At 44.4% G+C, this 11,772-nt stretch overlaps 1 protein-coding gene across 2 annotated transcripts in view; it reads right to left on the bottom strand.

Moving 5' to 3' along the window:
* Window positions 1-3,417: 3,417 nt before the first annotated feature.
* Window positions 3,418-11,772, bottom strand: part of VPS45 (vacuolar protein sorting 45 homolog) — a 67,364-nt gene continuing 59,009 nt past the window's right edge. Inside the window, exon 15 of one of the 2 annotated variants that reach the window (XM_030324953.1) lies at window positions 3,418-4,093. In XM_030324953.1, the coding sequence (XP_030180813.1) occupies window positions 3,814-4,093 (280 nt within the window). In that variant the 3' untranslated portion in view covers window positions 3,418-3,813. The remainder of the gene's footprint in view (window positions 4,094-11,772) is intronic. The other variant, XM_030324954.2, reaches the window with a different exon arrangement.

Below are 11,772 nucleotides of genomic sequence, written 5' to 3'. Positions count from 1 at the left end.
TCCAGCCTACCGTTTAGGCTTTGTACACACACACACCACACCATATACACACACAGTCCCTCTCCCCTTCCCACCATCTGTATTTCTCAAGAATAAGAATCCAGGGGTGTCTTCATAATGAGGAAGCAAAATGTCCCAGCGTACTAGCCTGCACGATCTTTTGAGGGCTTGCTGGCCAGATAGATCAGAGCAGTCTGAATTCAGAGTTTAAATAGATTCTGGTGTATGGGAAACATGTAATTCATGACTTGCCCTATCTTCCTTCTTTCCCCTCCTTTTAGTCAACAAATATTTGAGTGTCTTCTCTATGCACGGTAGCGGGGTCCTTGTGTGTGGCATCAGGCAGGTGCTGGAGCCTTGTGGAACATCAGGCAGAGGGACTGCTCGGAAATCAAAACCCTCCAAAGTAATTTTCAGATTCCAGAACAGATGCATGTGGGCTGGAGAACCTTTCTTGCCTATTTGCTCCTTAAGATGTTACATAAATCTCTGGGCTTCTCCCCCCACCACTAACCTGCACTGCTGTACTGCCTCATGTTATCCTGCCCCTGCCTTCCCACAGTTTTGTCTCCCCTGGTCCTATTATGCACGCCTCTTCCCCTGTGCCATACTCTTCTGGGGCCTGTTCTCCAACTGGCTTCTCTCCCACCAGGTGATCCTCATGCCACCTGAATTGGGATCTATGACTTAGGACTGTTTCCAAAGACCAGTTCTTAAGTGAGAAATCTCAGAGTGAGAACTTTTGGGCTCTTTTGCACATTTTCATAGCGCTGTGTCTTCAGTGAGCTTGACACTGCCATACACATAAACCACAAAAATACGTTAATTTCTCTTTTTGGAGATAAGATACTGGGAGGACCTGTGATGGGGTTACCCCACTAACAGCATCACCATGGATAAGATACAACTGCCAGTTTTTATTCTTCAGTTGACTTTTTTTTTAAGTTCATTTATTTTGAGAGAGAGAGAGAGAGAGAGAGAGAGAGAAAGTGTGGGTAGGGGCAGAGAGAGAGAGAGAGAGAGTGTCCCAAGCAAGGTCTGCACTGTCAGCCAGGAACCTAATGTGGGGATCAAACGCATGAACCATTAGATCATGACCTGAGCTGAAGTCGGATGCTTAATGGACTGAGCCACCCAGGCTTTGGTTGACTGTTTTATAAGCCAGTCCACTTGAGGGAGGAATAAAGGAGCTCTCACCAGTGAGGATTTGTGAGTTGCTGCCTGCAAGTTTACTGGGCAAAAACTGTCATCCAAACAGTTGTTCGCCTAAAAGCAAAGCCTTGTCTTTTGTAGAGTAACTGGGACATTTGACTAGGGCATTTCAATCTGTGGAGGAGAGGGCATCAAAAGCACATGAGACTTTAAAATGCTGTTTTTTAAATGGTAAAAATGAAAAGCCACTAATAATGTGATCAGCTCTGTAAATCTTAAATAAAAATTTAAGTCTTTCCTCCTCAATAAATACCAGGGGCGCCTGGGTGGCTCAGTTGGTTAAGCGTCCGACTTCGGCTCAGGTCATGATCTCACGGTTCGTGGGTTCCAGCCCCGCGTCAGGCTCTGTGCTGACAGCTCAGAGCCTGGAGCCTGCTTTGGATTCTGTGTCTCCCTCTCTCTCTGCCCCTTCCCTGCTTGCACTCTCTTTCTCAAAAATAAACATTAAAAAAAAAAGAAGAAATGCCAACTTCTGGCATCAAACATCCTGAAGTTAAGGCTCTGTCTCTTTCTCTCTTTTTTTTAAATTGTTTATTTATTTTTGAGAGAGAGATATCATGACCTGAGCCAAAGGCAGACGGTTAACCAACTGAGCCGCCCAGGAGCCCCTGTAAGGCTCTTTTCTTAGACTTGGCATTGTCAGCTGGGTAGCAGAATGGGAGCGGGCAAATACTCAGGGCAATGGTCTAATAAAAGTCTCCGTCCTTACTCTTCTTATTCCAAAGAGTTATCTCGCTTCGAGGAAGGGAAGCACAGGTCTTCCTGCTTGGAGGGAGGGTTCTGTTTATTTGAAAAGACTGTGTAACTTGTAACATGCTGCATTTAAAATACTGTCTTCCCCAAATGTCATATGACTTCACTCATAGGAGGACTTTAAGACACAGAACAGATGAACACAAGGGAAGGGAAGCAAAAATAATATAAAAACAGGGAGGGGAACAAAACCTAAGACTCTTAAATATGGAGAACAAATAGAGGGTTACTGGAGGGATTGTGGGAGGGGGGATGGGCTAAATGGGTAAGGGGCACTAAGGAATCTATTCTTGAAATCACTGTTGCACTATATGCTAATTTGGATGTAAATTAAAAAAAATAAAAAATAAAAAATAAAATATAAAATAAAATACTGTCTCCCCAAGTGAAGGCTATCTCCCTTTTTTAGGATTATAAAAATTGGAAAAGTAGAAAAAAGTACCTAAAGTGACCCACAAAAAAAAAAAAAAAAAAAAAAAAGGAGAAAAGAAAAGAGAAGTAAGACCTAGCTCTGAGCTATACTACAGCCAAAAGCCTTAGGGCTTCACATGACTGGAAGTTAGAGAAACAATGATGAAAAGGGGGGAGGAGGAATGGGAAAAGGGGGATGGATGGAATGACCTTTATTTTTCCTTTTATTTCTTGAGTTGCTGATTAGTGCAGTGGGAGGGTTGACAGGAATCCAAACTTTTTATGTAGTGATTTTGTAGCCCCAAGTTGGAGATAGGAATCAGTCTTACTGTCCTATTCGTAGTCAAATTTCATTTAGTGTTTACAATGTTCTAAGTGCTTTATATGTATTATCTCATCTAATCCTCACGATCCTATGAGGTAGTTTATCACTTTTACATATATATCATATATATTTATATTTATATTTATATATCATCCCCAAAGTCTGATAATTGTGACAGATTTGAGCCTAGGGTATCTGAGGCTAGAGAATATTTTCGGTTCCACATGAAAGAAAGGTTAAAAAACATATAAAGGGCCTACAGAGAGCCAGAGAGGGATTGTGCTGTGTTTTTGCTATGATCTGAGGATGCTGTAATCTGGCATTAGTGACATCAGCTTACACTGTTTTCAAGAGAACTGAAATTGACACCAGAACTTATCATCTGCCTTGACATTAATTTTTTGAAGTTTATTTATTTAGAGAGAGAAACAGAGCATGCGTGCGGGGGAGGGGCAGAGAGAGAGGGGAGAGAGAATCCCAAGCAGGGTCCGCACTGTCAGCGCAAGAGCCCGATGTGGGGCTTGAACCCACAAACTGTGAGATCATGACCTGAGCCAAAGCTAAGAGCTGGATACTTAATCGCCTGAGCGTTGACATAGTTTAAATATCCTCTGGATAGAAGCGATGCCTTCTCTCTGTTTGGTGTAAAGCCAACTCATGCCTCATCTTGCGAATTCCCATAAACCCCATTAACCCCAAAGAAATAAAAACTTGTATCTTTTCACAAAATGGATTTTTATTGTAGTCATACATGGTTTCTCAGTGCCACAGAAAATTGCAGTGTAGGAACAATTTTTGGATGGCTTTCTACAGAAACATGATGAGTTTTCAAAAATGAGGTGTGCAGGAATGTGGTTAATGAAAAGTAAGAGGGGTCAAGAGAAGGGAGGATGTGTAGCGTGTGCATCAAATGGTTTACTTTTTAAACCCCTCTGAGCTCTGATAACCCTTTTCTCAAGTGAGATCCCAACAAATTCATCAGAAACCAAAGTGATTGTGCTGTCAAATACAAGGAATATATCTGTTTATTTGATAAGGAAACCACGGGAAAGGTGGGTCAGGACCGGCACAGAGTTCTTCTCAACTTGTCCCTGGGATGTGGGTGTCTGTGCCTACAGTTCAGGAGTGAGAAGGCTACCTGGAGGTGGGTTATAAGGACAAGCGTGAAACCCAAGGCTCTCCTCCAACACCTGCGGCCAGTGGGGAAAGCCTGCAGGGAGGTTGAGGGCGAGCTGCGCCGGCCTCCTCGCCCTGCGCCTCCTCTCCCCGCGCCGGTTCAGGTTCACCGTCTGCTTGTGGACCTCGCTGTAACTTGAGAGCTCTCCTTGCTTCTGCTGTGCAGTCCGGAAGCCAGAACTTCCTCTAGGAAACTGACCGGTAGACTTGAGGTTACTCAAAGGGGGAAAAGGAAAAGCATCTCCAAATTAGAAGATCTTGCCCGTGACTTGTGACTGGATGAGATCGTGAAGAGTATGCAAGGATTACTGTCCTGGTGTGCGGGGCACTCAGACATCCGGGCTAGGAGAGCCCTCCCTCGGTGCTCCTCCCCAGGGTTCTCATGGGGTTTTTTAGCACTAAATCTGCAAGATCTGGTAAGGCTAAAACTTCCCGTTTGAAATTTCTAGTTAGGAACCCAGGAGTTTTAAGGGCAAGGCTACTGTATTAACTGAGAACCACGTTCCATTGAGCACCTCTTATCTGTACTCTCGAAATGGCTTCAGAACTTGGACTGTGTCCCTTCAGTCTCCTCCTCAGCCAGTGTCCTCTGCAAAGTGGCACTAGAATTCATTTTCTAAAATACAGACGATATCCTATTGCATATTTTTGCCTCTTCCACTTGAAGACCTTTCTTTTGCTTACAGAATGACGCACAAGTTAAAACTTGAGGCCCTTCACATTGTGTCCTTGTAATAACTCATACTTGTATTTATTGTGTTCTGAGAACTGTTTTAAGCCATACGTGCATGTGTACGTACGTGTGAAATAGACGCTATCATCCTTATTTAAAAGATGACAAAAGCTATGGAGAGGTGAAGTGATTTTCCAAGGTCACCACAGCCAGTAAGTGGCTTAGCTGTGACTCAAACCCAGGCTCTGGAACCTGCGCCCTCGGGCCCCACATATACTGCCACTGGATTGTTCCCTTGCTCGTCTGACTCCACTTCCCACCCTGCGGCCCCGGGAGCGCCCCAACACTTGCTGTCCCCTAAACACCTCATGTGCGTTCCCACCTGTTTGCTCTTAGGTCCTGTGTCCAAAATGCTAGACAGCCCTTCTCTGTCTGATGAAATCCTTTATATATTTTTTTAATGTTTGTTTATTTTTGAGAGAGGGAAAGAGAGAGACAGAGCACTAGTGGGGGAGGGGCAGAGAGAGAGGGAGACACAGAATCCGAAGCAGGCTCCAGGCTCCGGGCTGTCAGCACAGAGCCTGATGCGGGGCTCAAACCCACGAACCATGAGATCATGACCTGAGCTGAAGTCGCACACTCAACTGACTGAGCTACCCAGGTGCCCCTGATGAAATCCTTTAAGGCTAAGGATTAAAAGCCACCTTTTCTGTGAAGCCTTCTCAAACTCCTCCATGCTGGACGGATCCCTCCCACGGCTCTAATCACTTTCTGGTGCTATTTTAGCTCTGTATGATTATTCCGTAGGTACTCCTCGGTTATTTCTGTCACACTAGACTGTGAGGTGCTTAGGGTGGGTCTGAGACTTCTTCGATCTCCAAGGTGGATCTCCAGCGCTCACTCAGCACATATGCTGACTTCTAGCAGGGACCCAATAAAGGTATACTGAATAAGTGAATTCATCTGAATGGCTCCTGTTGGCAAAAGAGCCTTTGCTGTGATATAGGAGCTCTGGGGGCGGTATTTTTAAGTGCCACACTCACGCTCAGGAGACAGACCTGTAGCAGAGGGTTGGAGGGGTGATGGCCAGGTCCCTTATTACCACTGTTTTGCAGTTTTAGACCTGGCAGATTTGGCACTTGGAGGATTTAAATGAAAACTCTTTTGCAAAAGAAAAAAAAAAAAAAGATGAAGTAGAGGGAAAGGAGTAGAAGCTAAATTCATTTATTCTGCTACTGAAATATGGGCACGTCTGTCTGGACTGGTTTTCTGGCCAGTAGGACTGGAGACACGTGGAGGACAGAAAACAAGTGTCAGGAAACGAAGCAGCACTGCTTTCTTGAAAGACAGCACAAGAAGTCTTTGGTCAGTGATGGTTAAGAATGAAACAAACCTGCTGGGAAACCCTACGGGAATTCAGCGGTGACCTTTATTTGCTTCCCTTCAGACTCTGCTACGGTGCAAAGAAAAGAAGTAACTTAACTGAAATTATACTTAATGATCCTCCTCTGCGTATCAATAAGACCCCACATTTTTGACTGCAAAGAGAAAATACTATTTATATTTGCCAAGTCTAATTTTATTTCCTAGGGCCATTGTGACTTTTAAAAAGTATCTATTTGAGGACTTTGATGAGTCACTGCGGAATGCTTAAAAAATTATGGGCGGTGAACATATTGGTATCTATACCCCAAATTTAGACTATGTTTATGAAAAACAACAAAAGAAGGATTTTTCTTTCCTAGCTTTGTTTTAAATCAATTTCGCTTACAAAGCAAACTAAAAAGTCCCCTTCTCCTGTGGTACTATAATCTAATTCAATTCAGCTCAGTTCAATTCAATTTAACAAGTGTTTTACTGAGCATCCGTTATGAGGTAGGTGTTGAGCTGGGTGTACAAAGGATCACTTGTTAGGGTTCTTTTTTTTTTATTATTTTTTTTTTATTTTTGAGACAGAGAGAGACAGAGCATGAACGGGGGAGGGTCAGAGAGAAAGGGAGACACAGAATCTGAAACAGGCTCCAGGCTCTGAGCGGTCAGCACAGAGCCCGACGCGGGGCTCGAACTCACGGACCGCGAGATCATGACCTGAGCCGAAGTTGGCCGCTTAACCGACTGAGCCACCCAGGCGCCCCACTTGTTAGGATTCTTACCTTTAAGGGACTGTCTGAGACAGATACAGTCACAATTCAATGTGAGACAAGATATAAACAAAGAAGGTTCCAGAAGCTAACCCAGGAGGTTAATGCTACTGCTCGTCTTGGTTTGTGCTGTCACGATTCCCAACTCTATGGCAAGAAGCAAGGTGGGCAGTAAAAGGCCCCGATTTTAAAGTCAACCTCAAGAAAGGCTTGCATCGACATTGAGAAAAGAGTTTCTTCACTTTCTAGTCTTTGGTAAGGAACTAGAGACTAACACTTATAGGATTTTAGATTTTCATTACTAAAGTAATTTCGTTGAACAACTGTGTTCTTAAAGCTATATAGCAAGACTGTCTATCACCTACATCTTCCTCTTTTTTCACTATATTCCACAGGTAGAAATTATATGGGATTTTTTTTTCTTTTTCTTTTGAGACAGAGAGAGAGAGCATGAGTAGGGGAGAGGGGCAGCGGGAGAGAGAGAGAGAGAGAGACTCTTAAGCAAGCTTCCACTCTCAGCCTGGAACCTGATGCGGGGGTCGATCCCATGACCTGAGCTGAACTCAAGCTCAAATGACTGAGCCACCAGGGTGCCCCTATATGAGTTTCTTAATATTAAGAAAACCAAAGACACCAAAGGAAGCTAGAATCAAATGTGAAGGGGAATAATGAAACAAAATGAATGGAATTTATGGGAAGCAGGAACCTAGAAAAGGACTTTCTGGAAAATAATGAGAAAAAAACTTGAAATGTTTGCCTTAATGGAGTAATAATCTTCTAATTACAGCCAAACACTAGAGATGCTGGAATATAGGAGAGGGTCAGAGAGAAGGATGTGACGGAGCATTTAATAGCCCAGAACACTGAAAAGTCTTCTCATTTTCCACTGCTTACAGCGCTCAGAGCTGCTCTGATATCTTGTACCTCTTTGCTTTTGCACATTCTATTCCCTCTGCCTGAAGGACTGCCCATCTGTGTCATACTTTATCTGAACTATGCATCTTTTACAACTCAACTCTCATATTATCAATCCTCTAGGAATTCATTTGTCTACATGTCTTTTTTCCACTGAAGTCTATAAGCTTTTTGAGGACACAATACATGAACACATTCTTTTGGTAAAAGTTTTAAATGGTACACATAGAGCTCAGGTCTTCCTGGATTCATCTCTTCCCCATTACTCTTTCCAGAGGACAATTTGATTAGCAAATATTTGTTAAGTGCCTACTATGTGCCAGGCCCTGTTGTGGAAGCTGTGAATATAGCAATAACCAAAGTAAAAAAGTTCTCTCATGGAATTTACATTCCAATAAGGGAAGGGGAAGATAAAGGAAGTTAATAAGTAAAATACAATAATAATAACACAACAAAAATAATCACGGTGAACTCCTAACAGTGTAGGTGAGGTTCTGTTCTGATGAGATAAAAACTATCCCAGCTTACAAAGCAACTGAAGCACAGAGAAGCCTAGGTCCTACATCTTGAGAGTGACAGAGTTGGGATACAAACCTAGGCAATCTGGCTTCAGAGTTTATTCTTGTAAGCAGGATGCAGTGGTCTGGGGTATGTCAGATCAAGAAAGCGCGATGGGGAAAAAATAAAGCGGGTTTGAAAGAGAGGTGGAGGTGGTGTTGGTGGTGTGAGATCTTAAATCCTGTGGTCAAGGAAGGCCTCACTGAGAAACTGACATTTGAGCCATGACCTGAATGAAGCAACAGAGAAGATTATCTGGGGAAAGAGCAAGTGCAAAGGAACCAAGGCCGTGTGTGCTGGGGAACAGAGAGGAGGCCAGTATGGCTGGAAGTCTGGGTAGTGAGAGAGGAGACAGAAGGAGATGGATGGGAGTAGAAGATGAGATCACGTGAGGCCTGGTAGCTTGCTGTAAGGATTTTGATTTTTACTTTGAGTAAGAAAGAAAACATCTGGAAGTTGTTTATTTATTTATTTTGAGGGGGTGCGGGGTGGGGGGAGAGATTCCTAAGGAGGCTCCACGCTGTCAGCGCACAGCCCGATGTGGGGCTCGAACTCATGCATGGTGAGATGGTGACCTGAGCCAAAATCGAGAGTTGGATGCTTAACCAACTGAGTCACTCAGGCACCTCACATCTGGAGGTTTTTGTGCAGAGATGTGACATGCCCTGAATTACGAATTTTCACAGGGTCACTCTAGTGATACAGAGAAGGTGAGGCAGTTGTAACAATCCAGGTAGAAAATGATGGTGGCATGGACCAGGGCAGTAGTAGTAAGAGCGTGTCAGATTCTAGACACACTTGGAAGCAAAGGATTGTAAGATTTACTGATGAATCAGGATGCAGGTGTGAGAGAAAGAGGGGAGTTGAGGAAACACCCAGGTTTTTGGCCTAAGCATACTAGTAGAAGGATGGTATACAATTAACTGAGGTGGGAAGTCTGAGGGAGGATTAGGTTTAGAAAGATATATCAGAAGCGTGGTCTTGATCATGTTACATATGGATAATTAGACACTCAAACCGAAGCGTCAAGTAGACAGCTGAATATACAAATCTGGAGTTTGGGGAAGAAGTTCAGACTAGAAACAGTGGTTCTCAATGGGGAAGGGGGGGCAGAGAGGTGTCATTTTATCCCCAGGGGATATCTGGCAATGTTTGGAAACATTTTTGGTTGTCGTAACTGGTGCGCTCCGGCATCCAGAGGCTAGCGACGTTGCTGAACATCCCACCGTGCACAGGACAGTTCACTATGACAAAGAATTATCTGGTCCCCAACATTGATAGTGCTGAGGCAGAAACTCTGGACTTGACATACACATTTGGGAGTCTGTAGCAGAGAGACTTTAAAGTCATGAGCCTGGAGAAGACTGCCAAGGGAGTGGGTACAGAGGAGAAGACTAAGGACATCTAAGCACTAAGGAAGTCTAAGGACAGTGTTCTAGGGGTTCCAAAAATAGGAAAAATGAACAAAACTGACAGAGCAGGAACGGCCAGCGAGACAGGAAGACCGGGAGACTACAGTTTCTGGAAGCTAAGGGATAAAGGTGTTTCCAAGTGAAGGGACTATTAACTGTGTCAAATGATGTTGACAGGTCAAGTAAAATGAGCGCTAAAAGTTGACTCTGGGTTTAGCCATGTGGAGGTCCCTAGAGACCATAGTGGGAGCAATTCTGGAGAGTGATGGGGGTGAAAAACTGAACAGAGTGAGGTTTAGAAGAATATGTGGGCTCAAGAGAATATGTCAAGAGAGGAATCAGGGACAGTGACTATAAAGAGTTCTTCAAGAATTGTGCTACAAAAGAGAACAGAGAAATGATACGGGACCTGGAAAGAGATAGGAGGCTACTGGAGGGTTTTTAAGGGTGGGGGAAAGTCAGTAAGTTTCTATGAATGATCCACTAGAGTGGGAAAAACTGATTGAGGAGAGAGGAGCCAGTTTGGAGTCATATCCTGGAGCAGGTGAGGGATAAGACCGGGTGCCTATGAGGGGGGCTGAGCTAGGCTAGGAACACTGGTCCCAGGGGACAGGACAGATGGAACTAGCGGGGGAGGGGCAGAGAGAGAGAGAGAGAGAGAGAGAGAGAGAGAGAGAGAATCCGAAGCAGGCTCTGCGGCATGCCCGGTCAGTGTGAGCTTGACAATGCGGGGCTCGATCCCACAACCTGAGCAGAAATCAAGAGTGTGACGCTCAACTGACTGAGCCACCCAGGCGCCCTGGAAGCAGTATTTTCTTTGAAAATTTTACTGTATAGGGGCGCCTGGGTGGCGCAGTCGGTTAAGCGTCCGACTTCAGCCAGGTCACGATCTCGCACTCCGTGAGTTCGAGCCCCGCGTCAGGCTCTGGGCTGATGGTTCGGAGCCTGTTTCTGATTCTGTGTCTCCCTCTCTCTCTCTGCCCCTCCCCCGTTCATGCTCTGTCTCTCTCTGTCCCAAAAATAAAAATTTTACTGTTTATTTATTTTTGAAAGAGACAGAGAGAGAGAGACAGAGAGACAGAGAGACAGAGAGAGAGCATGCAGGAAGAGGTGGAGAGAGAGGGAGACGCAGAATCTGGAGCAGGCTCCAGGCTCCGAGCTGACAGCACAGAGCCCGACACCGGGCTCAAACTCACAAACCATGAGATCATGACCTGAGCTGAAGTTGGACACTTAACCTGTTGAGCCACCCAGGCGCCCAATAAACTAAGTTTATTTTCTAAACTTAGTTGGCTATAGAATCCTTTTTTAGTGGAATACCTATCAATACTAAACAAATGCCAAACACATTTTCTATAGGACAGACCTTGGGAAACACTGAATTAAGACAAAATATTTCCTTGATTATAACCACTTCCACTGAGGAATTGACACTTTCTTACAAACAATGTAACTGCCTATTAAAAAACATAGCTTCTCCTTCCCAGTTCCCACCTTAGCACTAGACACCTGACTTATGGGGAAAAAAAACCAAAACCCTAAAAGCAAAGCAAAAGAAAACAAATAAACAGGAGCCCTTGGCTTTATTTCTCACTGAGAAGAAAGAGGACAAAAGCCACCAGTGGGATTCTGCCTGTAGCCAGCATTGTGCGTATATCATTCACCGGAGGGCTGTGTGAGGAGAAAGGACTACCCTTGGAGTCCACAGGGCAGAAAACAGACTCCTCAGGGACACAACTGCCTGTAATATCAGTTATACAGGGGCCTGAAAGGAGGTTATCAACCGAAAACCAAAAGAGCTAGAGATACACTTTCTCACCACTGGGAACATTCAAGACCACATCAATTTCTCAAAGCAACCACAACTACAGGAGTAGAATGGTGACCACCACAAAAAAATACAAGAAGCAAAGCCCCAAATAACCTGCCTGCAGCGAGCATGGCTGTGGAAGGCTCTGTGCTGGCCTATTAATTACACAGGTGCTGACTCTGGGAGCCTCAAAGGGGACATTTTAAGTGAGCACAAACGGAACCTGAGCTACTAAACATTTTTGTCCTCACAGACCACAACACAAAGGTCATCTGGCAGCTGGGCTACTACCTTCATAGTAAATTTTATCACTGCCCTGGTGTATTCCTACTTGGGATAATAACAGAATTCTGCTCTTGAAGGGTTTCAAAACAAGTGATTGAAGT

The sequence above is a fragment of the Lynx canadensis genome, chromosome C1, assembly GCF_007474595.2.
Source record: "Lynx canadensis isolate LIC74 chromosome C1, mLynCan4.pri.v2, whole genome shotgun sequence".
Classification (NCBI taxonomy): Eukaryota; Metazoa; Chordata; class Mammalia; order Carnivora; family Felidae; genus Lynx; species Lynx canadensis.
The sequence above is the reverse complement of the archived record's forward strand: the minus strand, read 5'-3'. Positions and strand labels throughout refer to the sequence as shown.